Here is a 21152-nt window from a genome sequence, read left to right as displayed (position 1 = left end):
TTCATGATTTTCATGTGGATTAAGAATAATGAATTGGGCTAAGTTAGAACGAAGTTGCTGAAAAGTAAAAAGTTGGCATATATTAGTCAAAAAAAAAATAAAAAAATTAAATAAATCAAGGCACCTTTGTGGAATTTTGACGCTTCAAAGTCACCTCAGTTGTATACCATGCACAATAACAGAGTGCGTAATTTGAATATATGAAAAGTAAAAATTACTATTTTTCTTCACGAATAATTATTTTCAATGACAATAACTATTGAAAAAATCTAATTAGTTAAACTACTACCAAATACAAAAATAAAATAAAATATTGAAATAAAAAGGCATGCATCGTCATTCTCTTAACTATTATTGAAGAAGATTCCAAATAATTATTAAAAGACAAGAAGCAATTATTGTATACATGACACTTTCAATTTAGAGGAGGCAAATAATGCTCAGATAATTTTTTTTGGTAAATGAGGACCACAAATATAAAGAATATTTGCTAGAATGGGGAAATGCATTATTTAATATTTTAACTGTACCAAAAAAAAAGGAATATGAAAAGTCGTAACAAGGAAAAAAAAAGTTCGTACCTGACATTAATAATGATTATGATAAATAGTTTAATATTATATTTTATACATAATTTATATCTTACAAAATATTTTCATACAATATCTCTGAGTATGACAATTAATGTGTTATAAAGGATTGATTTTAAAAAGAGTATACTACTATAGTAAATATCATTACTGTTATAGGTAAAATATTGTTATATTTATATTATTATAAAAATATGAATATAAATATTAGTTGACCAAAATATCCTTTAAAAGTTGATTTACTTATTTGTTCTTTTAAGTTAAAAAAATTTTTATCTAAGAAATTATTAATGGATTTAAATATAATTTTGTACTAGAACTAAACAAAACATACTTTTATTAGGACTAAATTTATTGCAGGATACAATTTTCCTATTAATATTAGAAGTTAAATATTAAATCTATTTCAAGCAAATTATGAATAGAAAATTTCTACACATTTTATAATACTTCTATGTGCAATATGCCCCATATACACTAAGATAACCGATTTTTTTTTAACGCTCGATAAAAGCTACAGATTAACGTTAAAACTTATAAAAAGTTTTGCCACTAATTATGACTTATTTTCGTTTAGGTTTAGAATATGTGCATACAATATAATAATATATAATCACTTATTGTTTTCATCATCATTAGACCAACAATAGCAAGAAAAATTTAAATACTTAACTAAACAACAATCCCCAAAGTGGGCTAGCTAGAGGTTTGAAGTTCAAAATAAAAAAAACTTAGCTAGGTGTCCTAATTCGAGATCGGATGATGTCGGAGTTGGGTCTCGAATCGAAAGTCAGGCTAGATCAAGAGTCGAAAGTCGGGGTCGGGTCTTATGTCAGGATCAGGTGAGGTCAATTTTCAATTTGGAAGTTAGATGCAGGCCGAATCTAGGGTAGAAAGTTGGATCCCGATCTGAGATTCAGATCGGGAGTTGGTGTCAGAAGTTGGGTCCTGAATCAGTGTCGGGTGTCAGATGTCGATGTCGAGTTTTGAGTCAGATCCAGGATCGAATGTCGGAATTAGATCTCGGTTCAGAAGTTGGATCTTAGGTCGAGTCCTGGGACGAATGTTGGATCGGATCCTGGGTCGGGAGTCAAGATCGAGTCTTGGTTTAAAAATTTAGTCCCGATTTAGATGTCGGGGTCGGATCCCGAGTCAAGTTTCAGGATGGGACTCCAGATTAGTCATCAATTTTTTTGCATGATAATTGATAGGGAGTAACGTGAAAAGCACATTCATAGACGCTAGTAAAAATAAAATATACGTATTAAAAATTAGTTTTGAAGGTTGAAAAGTTTTGTACGAATGGCCATTATAAAATAATTTTAAAGGTTGAAATGTTTTATAACAAATGACCATTATAGAGGTTGCAGTGTAATAACGAACGAACGTTATAGAGAGGTTATAAAAGTTGAAAAGTGTTATAATTAATGACCGTTATAGAAAGGTTATAGAGGTGGAAGAATGTTATAACAAATAACCGTTATAGAGAAGTTAAAGATATTGAAGAATTTTATAACAATTACCATTATAGAAAGGTTATACAAGTTTTATAACGAATATCTGTTATAGAGAAGTTTGTGCAAATGATCGTTATAGAGATTGAAATTTTTTATAACAAATGACCGTTTTAAAAAGGTCTGATCGTACCTATATAACTTTTATCGGGCTATCAAATAAATTAATTTTAATATGTGACAACAAATAATCGATTATCAATATTACTAAGTTAGTAATTAATCTTTTCGTTTGTGATACTTTTTCATTTTTAATCTATCTCAAAAAAATGATATCTTTCTCTATTTAACTTTTCATATTGCTATCAATAAAATTATTTATAACCAAAACACATCGTCACTTGTTTTAGCGCACTACATTTTATTTATTTTTTTCTTTCTAAACTTCATTCTAATAATTAAACACCATCCTATAAAATAACTATATTATAAGTAATTGGTTTTTTAATAAATATTTTCTTACACATATAGAGGATTTGAACGTTTTAAATTTCTATCTTTATAAATAGGAACTTGTCTATTTGATATTATATTCAATGTTCCAGCTAAGCATTTATTAAGGAAGCCAAGTCAGCCTGTAAATCCCTCTCGGGGAGGTGCTAGTAAGGCTCTTGAAAAATATATATATAATAAACATTAAATTCACTCATCATTTTTTTTTAAATATTTACTTTTACATACATATCTTAAACGCTTTAATAAAAATTTACCCCAACTATACAAGCCTTTTTCCTACTCAATTCAGTTGTCCCAACTCATTAGTTCTTTCCCAGCTCATCCACCTATATATAGAGCAGTAGAGTTGTAGCTTCCCCCATTCCTTTATTCTTCATTATGGCAACCCAGTACCATTCCAATTATGACCCGGAAAACTCCGCCATCCATTACACATTCCTTTCGGATCAACCTGATTCCGGCCACCGGAAGTCCCTTAAAATCGTCTCCGGCATTTTCCTCTCCTCTTTCTTTTTGCTTTTATTAGCCGCCTTTGTGATCTTCAATAACCAATCTCCGCCGGCAGCGCTGCCGTCAAGAGGTGTTTATCAGGGAGTCTCCGAAAAGGCTTTTCGAGATGTCATCGGCGCTAGTCACGTTTCGTACCCGTGGTCCAATGCTATGCTTACGTGGCAAAGAACTGCTTATCATTTTCAACCTCAAAAAAATTGGATGAACGGTAATTAAATTTCTTATTTTGACTTTTCTGTAATTTCCTTTAATTTGATCTCAAAATTGAAACAAATTCCTGATACTTATTCCAGTTTTTTTTTTTTTAAAAAAACTATTCTTATGGCTATTGATCTGTTGGGGTATGTTTTGGATTCTGATTGGATGCTATGCTGCAGATCCTAATGGTGAGTTCAAAGTTGATTATCATTACTATTTTTTTGTTAGTATTTAATTAATTATATTCCTAAACCATGATTGAAACATTAAGCTACTGGTTAAAGATTTCAAAGAGCAACAAAATAGTAGTCATAGTTACCGTAACAACCTCAGCTTAGTTAATTCTCTCATGAGATAATTATGGTTTTATTTACTAAGCCGGTAATTCCCAGCCAATCCATGAATGAGCAATTCGTTAGGCTAATTAAGAAACTCCCAATTTCATTATTTGGGTGCTTATATTACTCCATCCAAATAATTGATGTTTCATAAAATCAAGATGACATTTAATTATTTTTTTAAAAATATTTGTCCATAAAATACATTCCTAGTCCCCATAAGTCGTAATGATTATGTCAATCCAAAAAATGAAAAGAAAATCATAATTACAGATATTCTAGCCACACTTAATTCATGTTAAAATATTAATAATTTTGGATCGGAGTACTAATTAGGAATACACCATCCGTTTTTATTTACTTGTCAAATATTTTTTAATTTAATTTTTCTTTATACTTGTCAATTTTGACATATCAAGAAATGATAATTTTTTATTTCTATTATACCCTCAATTTATTAATATTGAGTTAATATATTTGAAAAATATTGTGAGTAAATATGTTTAAACTCTATCAATTAATAAGGGTAAAATAATAAACTCAATATACCAATCATTATTTTCTTAATAGATATGTGAAATTAAAATTTAACAAATAAAAAAAACAGATAGAGTAACATTTAATTAAATCAATTTTATTTTAATCTAAATTTATTACCCCTGTATATTTTCACTACATTTATTAGACTAAGGATGAAATTGTGTGTTGGGGATACCAAACACGACAAGTTAAACGGAGAGATGGAATAATATTCCAACCTTTCTAGAGATTAATAAATGGCTGAACAAATTTTTAATAAACACGACATCGCGTGGCAATATAATAGGTGGTTCCAATATAATTGGGATTAACATGACATCGCGTGGCAGTAATTCTTTCGGCTTTCGGGCAATATCTCCGATACGAAAAAAAAACACATGATTGATCAGTTTTTACAAAGTTTGGAGACCAATCACGTTATGTGGGTCACACCTTTTTGTAGTTGGGGGCCGCCCAAATTATTTATCAATCTTTCCACTTGTCATTTCTTTTTCTTTTTTTTTTTTAAAAATGGAGTAGGTTATCCTGGCCGCTCTGCAAGAATAGCATTAGTTAGCCTCGTCAAAATTAGCTAAAATATATGAAAGGTGTTAAAAAAAAAATCAACACCTAGATTAAATTTTTGGGGGAGGAGGACATGCCACTAGTTAAATTTGCTTACTTGTTGGAGATAATCTTATCCAAAAGTCAGGAAAAAAAAACGTGGCGAAATTTTAAGTAAAAGAACGTTACCTTTTTGCCGCAAAAAGCATAGCAATTTTGATACGGAACATACTGAGATTTAGTATTTTATAATTCAAATTGCATAGAGAACTTTTACCTTGACAAGTATAACATGTATGAAATATATAGTAATTACTTTGAAATTTCAACTAACGTGAATAAATTGGTTAACAGGTCCATTGTATTACAAGGGATGGTACCATCTTTTTTATCAATACAATCCAGATTCAGCTATTTGGGGAAATATTACATGGGGCCATGCCGTGTCCACAGACTTGATTCACTGGCTCTATTTGCCTTTTGCCATGGTTCCTGACCAATGGTACGACATCAATGGTGTCTGGACTGGTTCCGCTACTATCCTACCCGACGGTCAAATCATGATGCTTTATACTGGTGATACGGATGATTTTGTGCAAGTGCAAAATCTTGCATACCCCACCAACTTGTCGGATCCTCTCCTTCTAGACTGGGTCAAGTACAAAGGCAACCCGGTCCTGGTTCCCCCACCCGGCATTGGTGTCAAGGATTTTAGAGACCCAACCACTGCTTGGACCGGATCCCAAAATGGGCAATGGCTGCTAACCATTGGGTCTAAGATTGGTAAGACGGGTATTGCACTTGTTTACGAAACTTCCAACTTCACAAGCTTTAAGCTATTAGATGGACTTCTGCATGCGGTTCCGGGTACGGGTATGTGGGAGTGTGTGGACCTTTACCCGATATCGACGGTAAAGACAAACGGGTTGGACACATCATATAATGGGCCGGGTGTAAAGCATGTATTAAAAGCAAGTTTAGATGACAATAAGCAAGATCACTATGCTATTGGGACGTATGACCTGGTAAAGAACAAATGGACACCCGATAACCCGGAATTGGATTGTGGAATTGGGTTGAGGCTGGATTATGGGAAATATTATGCATCAAAGACATTTTATGACCCGAAGAAACAAAGAAGAGTACTGTGGGGATGGATTGGGGAAACTGACACTGAATCTGCTGACCTGCAGAAGGGATGGGCATCTGTACAGGTATGGACTTCGATTAACACATTGTTTTGTTGTTTTACTATGCACCATCCACATCGTCTAGTTGTATCACACTAATCGCGCATTAGAGAAAGTTGTATAATCAATGTATTGTTAGGTGAAGTAAATTGGAATTTTCGTTGAAGTAAATTGTCAATTATGATATGTCTTTAATAGTTTGGTAATACAAATAATAACAGAGTATTCCAAGGACAGTGCTTTATGACAAGAAGACAGGGACACATCTACTTCAGTGGCCAGTTGAAGAAATTGAAAGCTTAAGAGCAGGTGATCCTATAGTAAAACAGGCCAATCTTCAACCAGGCTCAATTGAGCTACTCCATGTTGACTCAGCTGCACAGGTTTGTTGTGACTTTCTCTAAGATTCCAAACTTTTTACTTATACGCGCTTAATCTGCAGTCCTAAAACTTGTTTGGCAATGGTGCAGTTGGATATAGAAGCCTCATTTGAAGTGGATGAAGTCGCGCTCAAGGGAATAATTGAAGTAGATAATGTAGGTTTCAGCTGCTCTACTAGTGGAGGTGCTGCTAGCAGAGGCATTTTGGGACCGTTTGGTGTCGTTGTAATTGCTGATCAAACGCTATCTGAGCTAACGCCAGTTTACTTCTACATTTCTAAAGGAGCTGATGGTCGAGCAGAGACTCACTTCTGTGCTGATCAAACTAGGTTTGCTTCTATACTTTCTCTATCTGGCATAATTAATTTGTCTTAATAGTCCTTGTCAAATGGGAACGAATAAAGTAGCTCGCTGTGATCTGATGCAGATCCTCAGAGGCTCCTGGAGTTGGTAAACAAGTTTATGGTAGTTCAGTACCCGTGTTGGATGGTGAAAAACATTCGATGAGATTATTGGTAAGAATGATTCCCTTGTTTTACCTTTGTTTATATCAAGCTTATATTCAATTTTTCTAGTCTAGTTGGTTCACAATAATGTATGCTACAAAGTATTTGGCAGTTGCATTTGAGTAAAAGTTTTATAAACTGAATTTAGGTGGACCATTCAACTGTGGAGAGCTTTGCTCAAGGAGGAAGAACAGTCATAACATCGCGAATCTACCCAACGAAGGCAGTGAATGGAGCAGCACGAGTCTTCATTTTCAACAATGCCACAGGGGCTAGCGTGACTGCCTCCGTCAAGATTTGGTCACTTACGTCAGCGGATATTCGATCTTTCCCCTTGTAAAAATTATAATTCATTGAACCATATCTTCTTGATTCTTTTTTTCGTTTGAAGGTTATTTCACCGACCCATCAAGAAAGGGAAGAAAGACAACAAAGAGACGGAGAATATGTAGTGTTAAGACTACTTATTCGCCATTTTAGTTATTTTTCTACTAGACTTCTGCTATTCTCTGTACCTTAGGTTTAGTTGTTGTCGAGTAGTGTCAGGGGCGGATCTACAGTATAATGTATGTTTTCCAGAAACCGAATAGGTTTCCTCTGGATTTTATGTAAACAAAGAAAATTTAGCAAGTATGTGCAAATAATTTATTGGTTTCTTATTGATGACGAGGGTTCGATTCCCTTGGATCTTACAAAACTGACTCGAGCATATTGGCACACTTGATTCTTTTAATTTTTTTAGTTTTACAAAATATAAAACAAAGTAATTATTTAAACCACTCCAAGAAGACCTAAACGAAATACAGTAAAATCTCTATAAATGTATATGTTTGGGACCCAAAAAAAAATATTTATTTATCGAGATTATAAGTTTATCGATAAATGCATAAAATATTTATTTATCGATAAATAAATATTTATTATTTTAGAGAGTATTTTGCAGTATGTATCATAAGAAAGAAAAAAAATATTTGAATTAAGAATTTCAAAAGTTTAAATCTAGGAAACTAAGAAGTGTAGTCTTTGTATATTTATTATTTAAATCCAAGAAAGTTTGGATGAATGAGTTGTTTTTTCAAGAATATGTTGGTTGGTTTGATAAGAGAATGAATGGTAGAAATGTTTTGTTAATAGTAGACAATTGCCCAGCTCATTCAAAGATAGTTGAAGGCCTAAGAAAGGTAGAGTTGTTTTTCATACCTCCTAACACAACGTCTAAGATTCAACCATGTGATGCTAGGATTATTTGAGCATTCAAAGCTTATTATCGTCGTCGTCTTTATTTCAGCATCCTACAAGGCCTGAGGTTGAAGCACCAAATACTGAAAAAATGAATATTTTGAATGCTATTAATTCTGCTAATTTGGCTTGGAATTTTGATGTGAAAGAAATAACAATTGCAAATTGTTTTCGACATTGCAAGATCCGATCGAAAGAAAACAATGTTCCCGAACCACAAGTTGGTGAATTAGATGAAGGTATCCAAGAAGTTGGTGAATTAGATGAAGGTATCAAAGAATTAAATGATGTCATCTCTAATTTAGCGTACATAAATGTGATGAATGTTGAACATCTTTTGAACTATCCTAACAAGAATGATACATTTATGGAATCACCTATAGAGGAAGAGATTATTCAATCTGTAATGAATAATGATGATGAGAATGATCCTGAACAAGATGATAGTAGCATTGTCCCACATGTATCGTCAAAGGAGGTATTCCAAGCAATTACTATATTGTCAAACTATATGGTACAACACGAACAAAATAGTCTGAAAATTGTGTTCACTCTTCAAAAAGTTAAGGATGAGATTGATTTTGATTTTGGTGGGAAGAAAAAATAATCAACTATAAAATCATATTTTAAAAAGAAATAGTTATATGTCCAGTAATATTGACTGATTAAATATATATAAATTCTTGATGTATTCTAATAATTATTACTTTATATTTTTTTGGGCATTTAATATTTTATTTTTAATTATTATCTAATTCATTTAGCGAAATTATTACTTTATAGAATATTACTTTATCGAGGTTTTACTGTAAATGGTTGTTAGCATTTGGGGCAAATTAATCCTAAGCATACAGGAAAGGACTTCATGTTTATTTATCACTGATCATTTTAAAAATATAACAAGCTAAGTCTTCTAGTATAATTAAAATGATAACGTTTATACTTATATGTTGTGTTTAATTAAGTGGTTTGTACTTTTAACTATATTTGAATATCAATACTCGGTTGTTATTGTACATTTATCGGAGGTTTGTATAAACCCATAAACTTCAAATGCTAAAACTTTACTTTGGAATTGGGTTTTGATGGATTTGGTTAATCCTCTTTGAAATCTGATGGTTGATTGCTTTTTTTTTTAAAAAAAAAAAACTGCCTCCAATGATCATTGATATAGATTCTAATTTATCAACAAGTTTGTTAGCTTCTCTGAAGCAATGACTGATAATAAATCCATGAGCTTTAACTAATTGTTGTGCTTGTTGAATCAATTTAGCTAATCTCCAAGGCGTTTTCCATTCCCCGGTTATGCATTTAGCCAAGAGTAAGGAGTCAATTTCCCCAGATCCTAGTGTAACCTCTACTAAAACTCCATTTAAGACCATAGAGTAGTGCTTGAGCTTCAGCCATGTTGCTAGTGCCCTGGCCTTGACCCAAAGCGTAAGCAAACATCATGTTGCCTTGGTTGTCTCTGATTAGGCCTCCTCCACCTCATCTTTCTCTAACGTAACGTCTAGCACTGTTGAGCTTAATAAAGTTTTCAGGTGGTTTGGGTCATTTGACTTCTGTGATTTACTCATTGCATAATTTCTTATCATCTACTAATGGATTAAAAACCTAGAATGCCAGAACTTACATCATAAACATGTAACGAACCGAATCGTCGTTATTTAAGTGGGATAAAAAATTTAGTGAACTAAGTTGATCGGATCTGTAGCATTCCGCCATAGCAGGATTATTCCCGCCACAGTGGTGCTGCCATGGCGGCATCGATCCCGCCATAGTGGGACAGTGAGGGGATGAATTAAAAGATGCGAATTCTTTTTTTCTCCTTTCCTTAAGTGTCAAAATACGCGAGGGTCACCTAGAAACCCTCAGAAAAGCTGCTCTAGGCCTAGAGAGAAGGGTGGAAGAGAATAGTAGTGCAAGAAAGGCTACAACCCACGAATTTTAAGCCCATCTCCATTGTTTCTCCTTTTAGAAGTCAGGGATAGTGCGATAGTCCTTCTACAGTCCCTTGGTGCTAGGTAGGGTAGGTTTTCTATAATTTGAGTAATTGTAAATCTGTTCCCACATATATTATACTGTAATTGATGGGTGATTACATAATAGGCCTTTGGGCACGGAGTTTAGATTGCTAAAAGTTGTTATTACTATGTAGGACAGGATTGTATGTGTATACGGGTCATGAGAAGCCTGTGACTAGTAGTAGTGGACCCGTGTTTAAATGTAATCCTTGATAATACCCGTTAAGGGGGAAGTTGGACCCGTGTTTAAATGTAATCCTTGATAATACCCGTTAAGGGGGAAGTTGTGTATTAGTTAGTGATGTAAATCTAGGGATAAGTCAATATGTATAATTGTAGGGGATAATTTATTTTCTGTCTATGTTATGTGTACCTATTAACTGAAATTAATAGTATTGCCTGCAAGCATGAGACTAGGAAAAGATGTAATGAACTTGATGAAATGACTATTCGTGAATAATTGCATGCATTGAACCTGTTACTTGATTGTGAAAATATGTAAACTATTCATTGTGATTGTGATATTAGATTAGGTGTGCACATTTCGACATATTTACTAGATCGGGTGTCACGTTCTGACACATATATTAGATCGAGTTTAACATATCGATAGATAATGGATCGAGTATCATGCTGGTATAAACTAATAGTTTGGGCATGTGTTTCATGAGAGAACAATTGTTGCCAGAATACTTGTGATTGAATATGAATTTATGTGCAAAAATTGTTCTATTTGAAATTGGCACAACTATAATTGATTAGACCCTTCCTATGCAATAATTAGTGTGAGAAGACCGAAATTTTGAATGTTATCTGTGTTATTAGACTGTGGTAAAGTCATTTGTGAAACTGTATACTGCCCTGGAATGTTAGTTAATAATGTGTCGCTGCATATGCCTATTTATCATGTTGTGGTAGTTATATGTCTTCTAGTATCCCAGGTATGGGAGAGTGTGCAAGTAAGAACCAGGGTGGTTGACTTGAGGGCGGAATAGCTAGGAAAAACCTTGTGAAGGATTTTAGTCTGGGTGGTTAGTAAGTTTTGATATGGTATACTATGTGGCCAAGGGCCGATTTGTATAGTGGAGACTTGATGTGCAATTGAAAACTCCTCCAAATGTGATAGAGGAGCTAGGTCTCAAACTGTATTAGAGTTGGTAGCAGACTAATTAGAAAGAATGAGTACTAGGCTTAATGGCTTAAGGAGGCTAGAAACAAGTGTACTAGTTACGGTTTAGTAATTGGGATGTTAGAATTATGTGCATAAAGGTTGGATGGTGTATTTTCTTAAGTGCACGTTTCTTCTTATTAATTATTATATATTATGCAGTGGGTATCGGGTTGACCGATGATGCAGATCAGTACATGTTGCTTGTACTGATACTACTCTTGTTATACCATTTGGCATAGCCTAGTTGCAGGGTTAGTGATATTCTTAGGTAAATATGAAGATGATTCTTCAATAACTTCTATCCTTCCTTTCTTATGGTGGGAGCTGTGTCATTGTTCTATTTATATATTGTTTATTTAGAGGCTCTTGTGCCTATTTAGGCTAGTATCCTCGAGGGTGTTAAAATGTTACTTGTAAACAACCTTGGAGTTTAATTTAATAAAGATGGTGTTTTCATTCCCTTTTTGGTTATGTTTTTTTCCTGTCTGGAATCAATTAACAAAAGCTTCACTTAGAGGATTAAAGGTTCTCCTACTTAAGTATTAGAGTAGGTGCCAGCACGGTCCGGTGAGTTGGGTCATGAAAAATTGATATCAGAACCCAGATTACTAGTCTCCTAGTACAAGACAAATGTAGAATAGACTCTCGCGGATTGGTGTGTTGACGTCCACACCTAATCTTCGAGAAGCTATGAAGCATTCTAAGAATTCATTCCACTTCTTCTCTCTTTTCGTGGGGTCTGTCACTTGTGGTATGGGCTGAATCTAATTGGTATTTCTGGATTCTAATTGGTATCTCAACAAGGTAAAACTCAATGGCGTTGTCACGGCTGAAGGGACATAAGCAGGGAAAATTCGAACCGATAAGGTTCCAATTGGTATCTAGCCTTACAGGGTGTGTAAGTGCATGAATGATCAAATAATAGTCATCCATGAAGAGAACTAAGTACATGATTTGACTTGCTTGTGTGAAGTAGTTCAAATTTTGTGGCTATGTACATAGTGTTTTCTGCCTGATTGACAATTTATAGAGTGTACTCATATGAATAATATGTTGTGTGTAGTGTGCTTGCATGGATAATATAGTGTGTTATGATCTTATGTTTCCTGAAATAAATGTCTATGTGTGAAAGGTACTTGCGTGAATGTTAAAATTCTCAAGGAGGCAGAATTCCTTGAGCCTCTATGAACTTGTGAATAGAAAAAGAGTTGGACTCGTGACAATAATAGTCTAGTGCTAATCTGTAATAAATAAATTCTTGAGGTGTGCATGTTGTGTGTGCCGGGATAATGGGGAAAATTCTTGTGTGTGCACTGTTGGGTTCAATCTTGGGGTGAACTCTGCCAAGTCTAGTTAAGAGAGGTAACTTTTTGACTTAAGTTTAACCTAGAAGCTGATAAGTGATCCCAAGGAACGGAGAAGGAGGGGAAAACCTTCAGGAAATTTTCCTTTGAAACTAATCTTCGCCAAGGCCGCCATAGCAGGTTGGCCCCGCCATAGCAGAAATTCTCCTGCCATGGCAGAACGGGGTGAGGAAAAACCTCATCCCTGTTTCCCCTGTTTCGCCCTGGTTTGCAATCTGATTTCAAAGCTTGTAATGGCTAGTCCAGCTTTCAGAGCAGTGTAAAATAACAGAGAAATTAGTAAAAAATAGACTAGTATTCATTACGGCTTAGGGAAAGTAGGAGTTTAATTATCTAAGTGCTTACAAAAATTAAGTAAAAGCAAGAAGTAGAAGATTATATGTTACATGTCCAAATGGGGCAAACCCAAATCAGTAGAAAAAAAATTTCTAACTAGAGGCAGGAAGAGTGTCAACTTCAGAACACAGGTCCTCCAAGGCAAGTTCACCTATCCAAGCCTCGCTTATATAAGGAAACCTTGCAAAGTCCTTTGGGTCAAGTATCAAAATCTCCCTCTAAGGGGTGATGCAAGAGAAGATCATCTTGATGGTCTTCCACATCTTGGCTATCTAGTGGTCCCTTACCAGATTCTTTTTCCTCTCGTGCCTCAACTAGCGGTGGAGCATTTCGATATCAAGAGCCGTGGAGGGTGGAACTGAGGACAAGGACCTAGCAGTGGTACATCCCATGGCCCTCCAAATAGTGGCTAAGTCTTTCTTCACGCAGTCGTCGGAGATTGGGTGTTGTAACTGGGAAGGAAGGGTGCCCTCATCCTCCTCCTCCTCCTCATCATTCTTTTCCTCTACTACTGCCCGACTACTCTCAGCCCTACCCGTCCTCTTCTTATTCTTGCTTGCGGTGGAGCCCTATCTGATCAAAAAGGGGTGGAAAGGGGGATCTATAGGGAGTACCTCACTAGCACCCATGAGTGGTACCCCATCCTGCTTGCACATCGCAGCCACGAGTCCTGGTAGGAAGAATGTTGTTTTGTTGTGCTAATAGAACATCTTCCATTCATACACTATCTGTGCCTCCATGTTCAGTCTGATACGACTCATGTCACAAGTCACCACTAAGGCCCGAGGGTATGTCACATCAGTCTAGTTTCCCAAAGGGAATATCTACTTGGCCACTAGGTTCATCCACCTCTTAGCCTCTATTGACCAGCGTGTGCTAGTAATTCCCTCGGTGGTAGCCCAATAGACTCGATCCTGGTACTCATCCTCCACTAATATGTCCTATAACCATAGAAAATCCATCTCCCTCAGCTTGACCTCATAATCAATATTTGAGACCTCTAGTACCTTAAGCACAATATTGATGAACTATGTGCTCATCGGGATGTCCACCCCGCGAATGCAGATGGAGGGGTTGGGATCATCCTAATGCACGGTGGGGAGGAGGGCATACAACTCCCTCAACTAAACTCCGCCAATCGTGCACAAACAATCAAAGCTTTTTCCTCCAAGCCTAACATGTGGAAGGACACTTGTAGAGAAATTTGTTTCGTCGCCATTCCCAATACCTTTCTCAACTAGCATGGTCGGGAATACAACGAAGGAAAGGTTAGTCTCGTTAAGTTCATCCATTGATGTTTAAAAACACTGCAATTCATAAAAGTATAGGTCACAAACTTGTCATGACCTGAAATCTGAGCGTGATGACACTTATCCTTTACCACCAGACAAATTGGCTTATACCCACTAAATGCAGAAGATAAAAGTGAAAAATAGTTTAAATAGATAAATATAATAAAACGAAAACTTATTCAACTATAAAAATCCCCCACAGACTGGTTGCCACATGTACAAGCCTTCTAATTACAAGATACGAAATAAATACAAGTCTCAATCTTTGTCTTTCAAATATAATAAAGTAATACATAAAGAGGACTAAGGAAGACGGGCGACATCGATAGATACCTCATAAATCGCCTCAGAAAGCCTCAGATGAAAATAAGAAAAACCAAGTTATTATCCGGGTTCAGAACATACACAAGTGTAGTTAGTAAGGAGTGAGTACCAACAACGCGGTACCTAGCAAGTAAACAACTAAAACTAAGCAAAGCTAGTAAAATACACGTACTCTTGTCACACCACCCAACCCCTAGACTTCGACTTACACAAAAATCAGCCCAGTATGACAGTTCTAATAGCACATTATTCATATACCTCAACAACAGTATAATTCAATTCGCAAGCGAATCAGCAAAATCAGTAATACAGACCAAGGAAATATCAGGTGTAAAACAGTCCATATTGGCAAAAGATGTATGATGCAATTGAATGCAATAAATTACCATATATCGTGATGCATATCTGCCCTAAATGACACACATTCATTGATCACCTCAGACCGGAACCTATGAGGGCCTCAAATGGATCATGTATGTGCTGAAAGAGACCTCAACTATAACATTCGTCGAAAAAGACCTCAGTTGCCAAAAAAGACCTCGGCTATAATAACCATCGGAAAAGACCTCGGCCATAATATCTGCCAGAAGAGACCTCGGCCGTAAAAAAAATTCGACTAATCATCTCGATCGGTAGAAACCTCGATCCCAATATACAATATCTCACTCATACCACTTTCTCAGCCATCACAAATAGATATATGCATAAGTAATAAGTGAAAACACAATGAATATTCACTTATGATATCGTATAGTCCATAATCACCCAATTAATCAATATCATAACAACAACATATAAATATATTCAAATATCGACAACAAGCCCAAGGTTCTATCATATCGAACACAACATGTTATCTCATCTCAATTTTCTATGTATTTACCTCACTCTTTATCAAAAAGTCCATTTAAATATCAATAGTTCTTAAAACCAATTTCTATCAATCCTCAACACATAAGACACGAATACATGATCCAACAAGCTTAAGAATAGGTTTAGAAATTTACTTGCCTCATGTAAAGGTCAAGGTCAACTCAAATCCAAAGCTTTTTCTCTCTGAAGATATTCCAAATCACCAAATCTAATTGAATATAGAGTCACAATCACATTTCAAAATCAATGATACTAAAATCAATTAATTCGGGTGAAAACGAGTAATATGGTGAAAAATTCCACATCGAAAAATGAACTTGAAATTTGAATATTTTTAGATGAAAATATTCTTCAAGTAGTCAGGAATCTAATGGTGAAAATTATTTCAAAAAATGAGGTTAAACTGAGTTCACAATCCCCATTTTTAATAAAAATTTGAATTAGGCAAAAAGAAAACAAATCTCCAATTGAAATCTAAATTTTGTAGTTAAAATCATCCTTTAATCAATGAAAATCAAAGATATGAGTTGAAAATGACTACCTAATGGTTTTCCACGAAAATTCTCTTTGAAAAATCGCCTAACCGAGCTTGAAAAATTCAAAAATGGTGAAAACACCTTAAACCTCATCTAAATCCTCTCACTTTTTGCTTAAGTGACACTAGGTTCGCCTAACTGCAGCCCATAAAAACTCAGCCTTCGCTTTAGCGATAGGTTGTTAGCTTAAAAGAAGGTCGCTTTCGTGACACACCCTTCGCTTCAGCGAAGCCCGCACAAAGTCCTTCCCTTCGATTTTGAGAAGGGTCTCCGCTAAAGCGGAAGTTACTAAAGTGACACCCCCTTCGCTTAAGAGAGGGCACCAGAACACAGCAACTTAATTTCATCAAGTCTTAAAAACCTCCGAAATGATCCTCGGGATTCGTTCAAAATTTCATATACACAAACCATATATGCAACCTTACTAAATTTGATGTTCCGGACTCAATGGAATCATCAAAATACAAATTTGAGGCTTCCTTGATCCGAAATCTGATAAGTCGCAATTAAACTAGTTCCGAACTTGAAATATTCAAAATATCCTCGGGACCTCTAAAAATTATAACGAAGTCATTTCTAGAATTATAATAACTTTCCAAAATCATTGGAACCATCAGAAATTCAATTCGAGCATCCAAACACCAAATGTTGACCAAAGTCATATTTGGATCAAACTTTAACTCAATTTTTAACTTCGGACCTAAAATCCACGTTTCAACTTCAAATTTGCTTCCAACAAATCTCCTAGACCAATTTTTACATTTTAGAATTGATGAAATAGACAGAATTTCATTCATAGACTTGAAACTCCAAATGACTTTGAAACTCAAAATTGACAACTAAAGCTTTCAAAACTCATTTCTTTAGCAAAACTTCAACTTTTCACAAGATTTTGAGAAACTAACTTTTAGACCCAGTCTAAAATGACTTGGAGAGACTAATGTGAGGGATAAAATGGTAATTTTATTAAAAATGTAGAACATGACCGTAAGGGTCATTACAAAAATGGTGTAGATAAGTGAATGTGGGTAAAAGAAAGGAATGGGCCTGGCCTAAGAGGCCACTATTTTTCGGCCTCCCGCCATAGCGGGAGTAAGGCCGCCATGGCTACCTTCATCTGGTTCGAGCTTCAGGGGTGCGTCCATGGCACCTCTTCGCCCAAAAACTTTCTTTTTACCAAAATTTTATCAAATCAATATTTCTAATGTATCATTTTAACTAAATATTAAAAAATTCTAGCATTTCAACTCCTAAATCATGCCCAAATCTAAGTTTCAATACAAAACACCCTCCAAACTTTCTCTCTCATTTCAGAATCATTTTGGCCCCCTTTTTTCGTAATCCTTACGCTCTGAACGTTGTGGGGACATTGGAAACATAAAGAAAGTAACCATGTTACGTTATTACATCAAATGAAGCAACCCATTTGAGTTTCGAAAAAGTTACCCAAATTCCATTCAACCCGACCGATTCACTTTATGCCATCGTTGTTTGGTAAATAATTAAGAAATTAGAGTAAGGGGTGAGATCATTACCTTAAATTTGACAATCAGAGCGAAGCGATTGAGAGCGTTGTGAGACTTGAGAGTGAGTAGAGGGAAAAGTTAATCCATAGAGCTGAACACATCCAATTCAAATATGAATCCATTATTCTTTTTGCTTTTTCTCAATTTTTCTCATATGAACTTTCTTCAGTGATGTTTTTGAACCTTCATTCATTCCTTCTCTTCTTCTTTTTTGTACTTTAACTCGTAGTTCGAACAACAATGGTGTTGGTGGTGGCGAAGCCGTGGAGACAATGAGGTTGTGAATGCAGTTTAAGTAGATGCTTGGAGCATGTGCTTTCGCCGGAGTTTATATAAACACTGTGAAATCATTAAATCCACAATTGTTTGGTACAGATCTAGCTTGATAAATCTTTTTGACGGTCTTCGTTCTTCTCTAATAGTCCTTGAATATGTATAAATAGTGTATAAGAATGGTGAAGGGGAGCCTTGGAGTAACTGGTAAAGTTGCTGCCATGTGACCAGCAGGTCACGGGTTCAAGCCTTGGAAACAGCCTCTGGCAGAAATGCAAGGCAAGGCTGCGTACAATAGACCCTTGTGGTCAGGCCCTTCCCCGGACCCCGCGCATAGCGGGAGCTTTAGTGCACCGGGCTGCCCTTTTTAGTGTATAAGAATGGTATAATATGTGTATCATTAGTGTGTATACATATACATTGATTTAGAATTTTTTTTTTTTTTTTTACTTATCCTTAGTAGCTCCTACCCTTTTTGTTTCATTTGTGTCTCAAACCGATAACCTTAAGGTTGGAGGTGAGATGTATTTATTATACACAAAATATATAATAATGGTATAATTTCTATATGCAAGGTTGGATTTAGGAGGGCGCGACGGTGTTCACATGAATCAATTGGCAAAAAATTATAATGTACATATAAGACATTTATAAAAATTTAGTGTATATTTCTTGATTTTAAATTCTTTGAACACAGACTAGAGGTTGACCTAGTGGTTTAGGAGGTTCAAAGTTCACGATGATGTTCCAAGCTCAAATATCAGGTATTATATTTTTATTTTTTGAACCTCCTTAATGCAAATCGTAAATCCACCATTGTCTATACATATGATACATTCTTTATACATATACCATATTGATATATTTTTATGCAATAATGATACAATTTCTATACACATGTTGAAATCAATTGAAGAAGGTTACAAAATGAAATTATTCTTAAAGAACAAAAGTAAAATGTCTTTTAAGCTTCTTGGACTATCTGGCTTCACCCGGAAAGCCATTTATATCGTTGTCCGTAGACATTAATAGCAAAGTTTAGGCCCAGTTTATTCGGATGTGAATTTGGGCCTATCTTGTGGACTTGGAAAATATCTAATACTACATCGAATTGATTGATCATTTCTCATTTTTGAAAAAGAAAAGATTTATAACTTTTGTATTACATAAATATATATATTTTCCCGCTAAACCCAAAGTAGTCAAACACTCAAAAGTTTTAAACGGATCTAAGGTCCCCTTTTTATTTATTTATTTTATATAATATTATATTAGAGACAAAAAGGAAAAGCGCTCATATTAAATAATAAAATATATAGAATTGACAGAATCGTTTGGACCATTCTTCTCCTCATTATAATATTACTAATATATATAATTGGGCTCGACTTTATATAAAATTCTGCTAATATTATTTAATATTCTTCTTTGCAATACTTATTTTCCTTTTTCCATTTAAATTAGAAAACGGGTTTATGGTATCATAAAAAGGATCCTTATTGAATGAATAAATTGGCAGGACCTGTTTGCTTTACGTAATCTTTTACATCGTAATTTCATTGACTTTCTCTTGTCCATTTCAGTTTGTTATTACTCCTGTATTAGTTGCACTTGAGACGCCCAGACTTGTTCTTTTCAGTGCTCACTAAGCTGATAAAATGGGAACCATTTTGGTCGTTTCATAGGACGTATAAGAACGATGTTAGTAGCGTATATTAGTAATGTTAAAATTAGTAATATAAAAAAATTATTTTTGCTGAAATTATCTTTTATTTACTATTCAATTTTGTATATTAAAAATAACATGCATTACATAATTTTTTTTTAAAAAAAATATTATTTATTTATAAAAATATCCTCTACATTCTTTAGCTTTATACACTTTTAAAGGCAATATTGTATCTTTAATAACCATCTTGTGCATGCGTATTAGGATTATACCAAAATTAATAATATCAAAATTAATACATACCTTATTTTTTCTAATACCTCCTACAAACAACCCCTTTATACCTTGAAATCATTATGTTATTTTGTTTTGTTCACTACAAAAAAAGCTTACCATTAAGGAAGAAGCACGGGAGTAAATGAGTGAACATAATCTTTTATAATTAATATGTATATATATATATATATATATATATTATAATTGAATATATTTTTAGATTTTTATTTTTTATAAAATATTTTTTTTATTAAAAAAACATAAAACTAAAAATAGATTTATAAAGATTATAATATTAATTGATCTAAAGTAAAAGTGTAGAACTACTTCTGCTTCATTAATAAGAAAAGGTTTTTCTGTCTTAATTAATTACCCCTCTATATCAGTTTTTTTCTCACAATTCAAGAGAAATTTATTCTCCACCACCAAGGTGGAGAGATAAATATGTCTTTAATTATTTAATGGATTTTTTTTAATATGTAGGTAGTATTTTACCTTTCAAAGTAAACTTCTCATCACAAATTCCAATAAATTGTGCACCCAAAATCAAATACCGAATAAGAAACTGATAAAAAAAGAAGGGAGAAATCAAAATCAGGTCACTTTTATGGGTCTTATTTACCTTTGGGATACATAAGGGCTTTGAGAAAGTGGCCAAAGTGGTCCTTAATGTATGAGAATTAAAACATTTTGATCCCCAATATATCCTCTTGACAAATGTAGTCCTTAATATATCTTAAAAAGTGATAGCTTTGGTTTTAAACCTAAACTTAACCACATTTCCTATTTTGGTACAACTACCAGTTTAATGGTCATGGGTTGAACCAATTAACCGACGGAAAAATTATTAGAGAGAACACTTTTTAATAAATAATTATTGATTTTAGCGATATTTTTTATTTATTATCATTTATAGCAATACATAGCCATATTATGATTTATATGCCATGTATTAAGAGTGAATTATGCCTGCAACATAAATGTATTATAAGCGTTTTAAATTATATTATACTTGTTTGGTAAAAAATTGACACAATGTATTAAAGTGTGATAAATATATTATCTATGAATAAAATTTGTATTATATGAGTTTTATAAAATATTCTTGCTAATATGTATTAAAATTGTATTATAAATGTATTATAAGTGTCCAGTGAAAAAAATATTATTGCTATAAATGATAAATATTTTCTTAATATAGTATATTTATGTAAATTTCCCTTAACCAAATGACTTTTTGTCTCATGGATCATCGTACTTAATTATAAGGCCTCTTTGCCCAAAGAGTTGTTTGCCTAAAATGTTGAGGGCCTTTCTGACGCTAACCCCTAACCTTTAAGGGATCATTTGGTAGAGTGTATTGTGTATTAGTAATATTTTATTTGATACACTTTTTTAATCCGTGTATAACTAATGCTTGCAACTGCTGAATAATTCGATTCTCGAAAATCTAGCCTAACTGAACACCAAGCTACTGTTGAAAA

General features: G+C 34.2%; 1 protein-coding gene across 1 annotated transcript; it reads left to right on the top strand.

Moving 5' to 3' along the window:
* The first annotated feature begins 2832 nt into the window (after nucleotides 1–2832).
* On the top strand, nucleotides 2833–7428 carry LOC129895475 (acid beta-fructofuranosidase). Its single transcript, XM_055971198.1, has 7 exons — nucleotides 2833–3278; nucleotides 3448–3456; nucleotides 5044–5903; nucleotides 6101–6262; nucleotides 6350–6588; nucleotides 6687–6774; nucleotides 6914–7428. The coding sequence occupies exons 1-7, from the start codon at nucleotides 2939–2941 to the stop codon at nucleotides 7103–7105; spliced, it is 1890 nt and encodes a 629-aa protein (XP_055827173.1). The 5' UTR covers nucleotides 2833–2938; the 3' UTR covers nucleotides 7106–7428.
* The last annotated feature ends 13724 nt before the right edge of the window (nucleotides 7429–21152 follow it).

This window comes from Solanum dulcamara, chromosome 7 (genome assembly GCF_947179165.1).
Source record: "Solanum dulcamara chromosome 7, daSolDulc1.2, whole genome shotgun sequence".
Classification (NCBI taxonomy): domain Eukaryota; kingdom Viridiplantae; phylum Streptophyta; class Magnoliopsida; order Solanales; family Solanaceae; genus Solanum; species Solanum dulcamara.
Note: the sequence above shows the minus strand (reverse complement) of the source record. Positions and strands in the feature narration are given on the sequence as shown.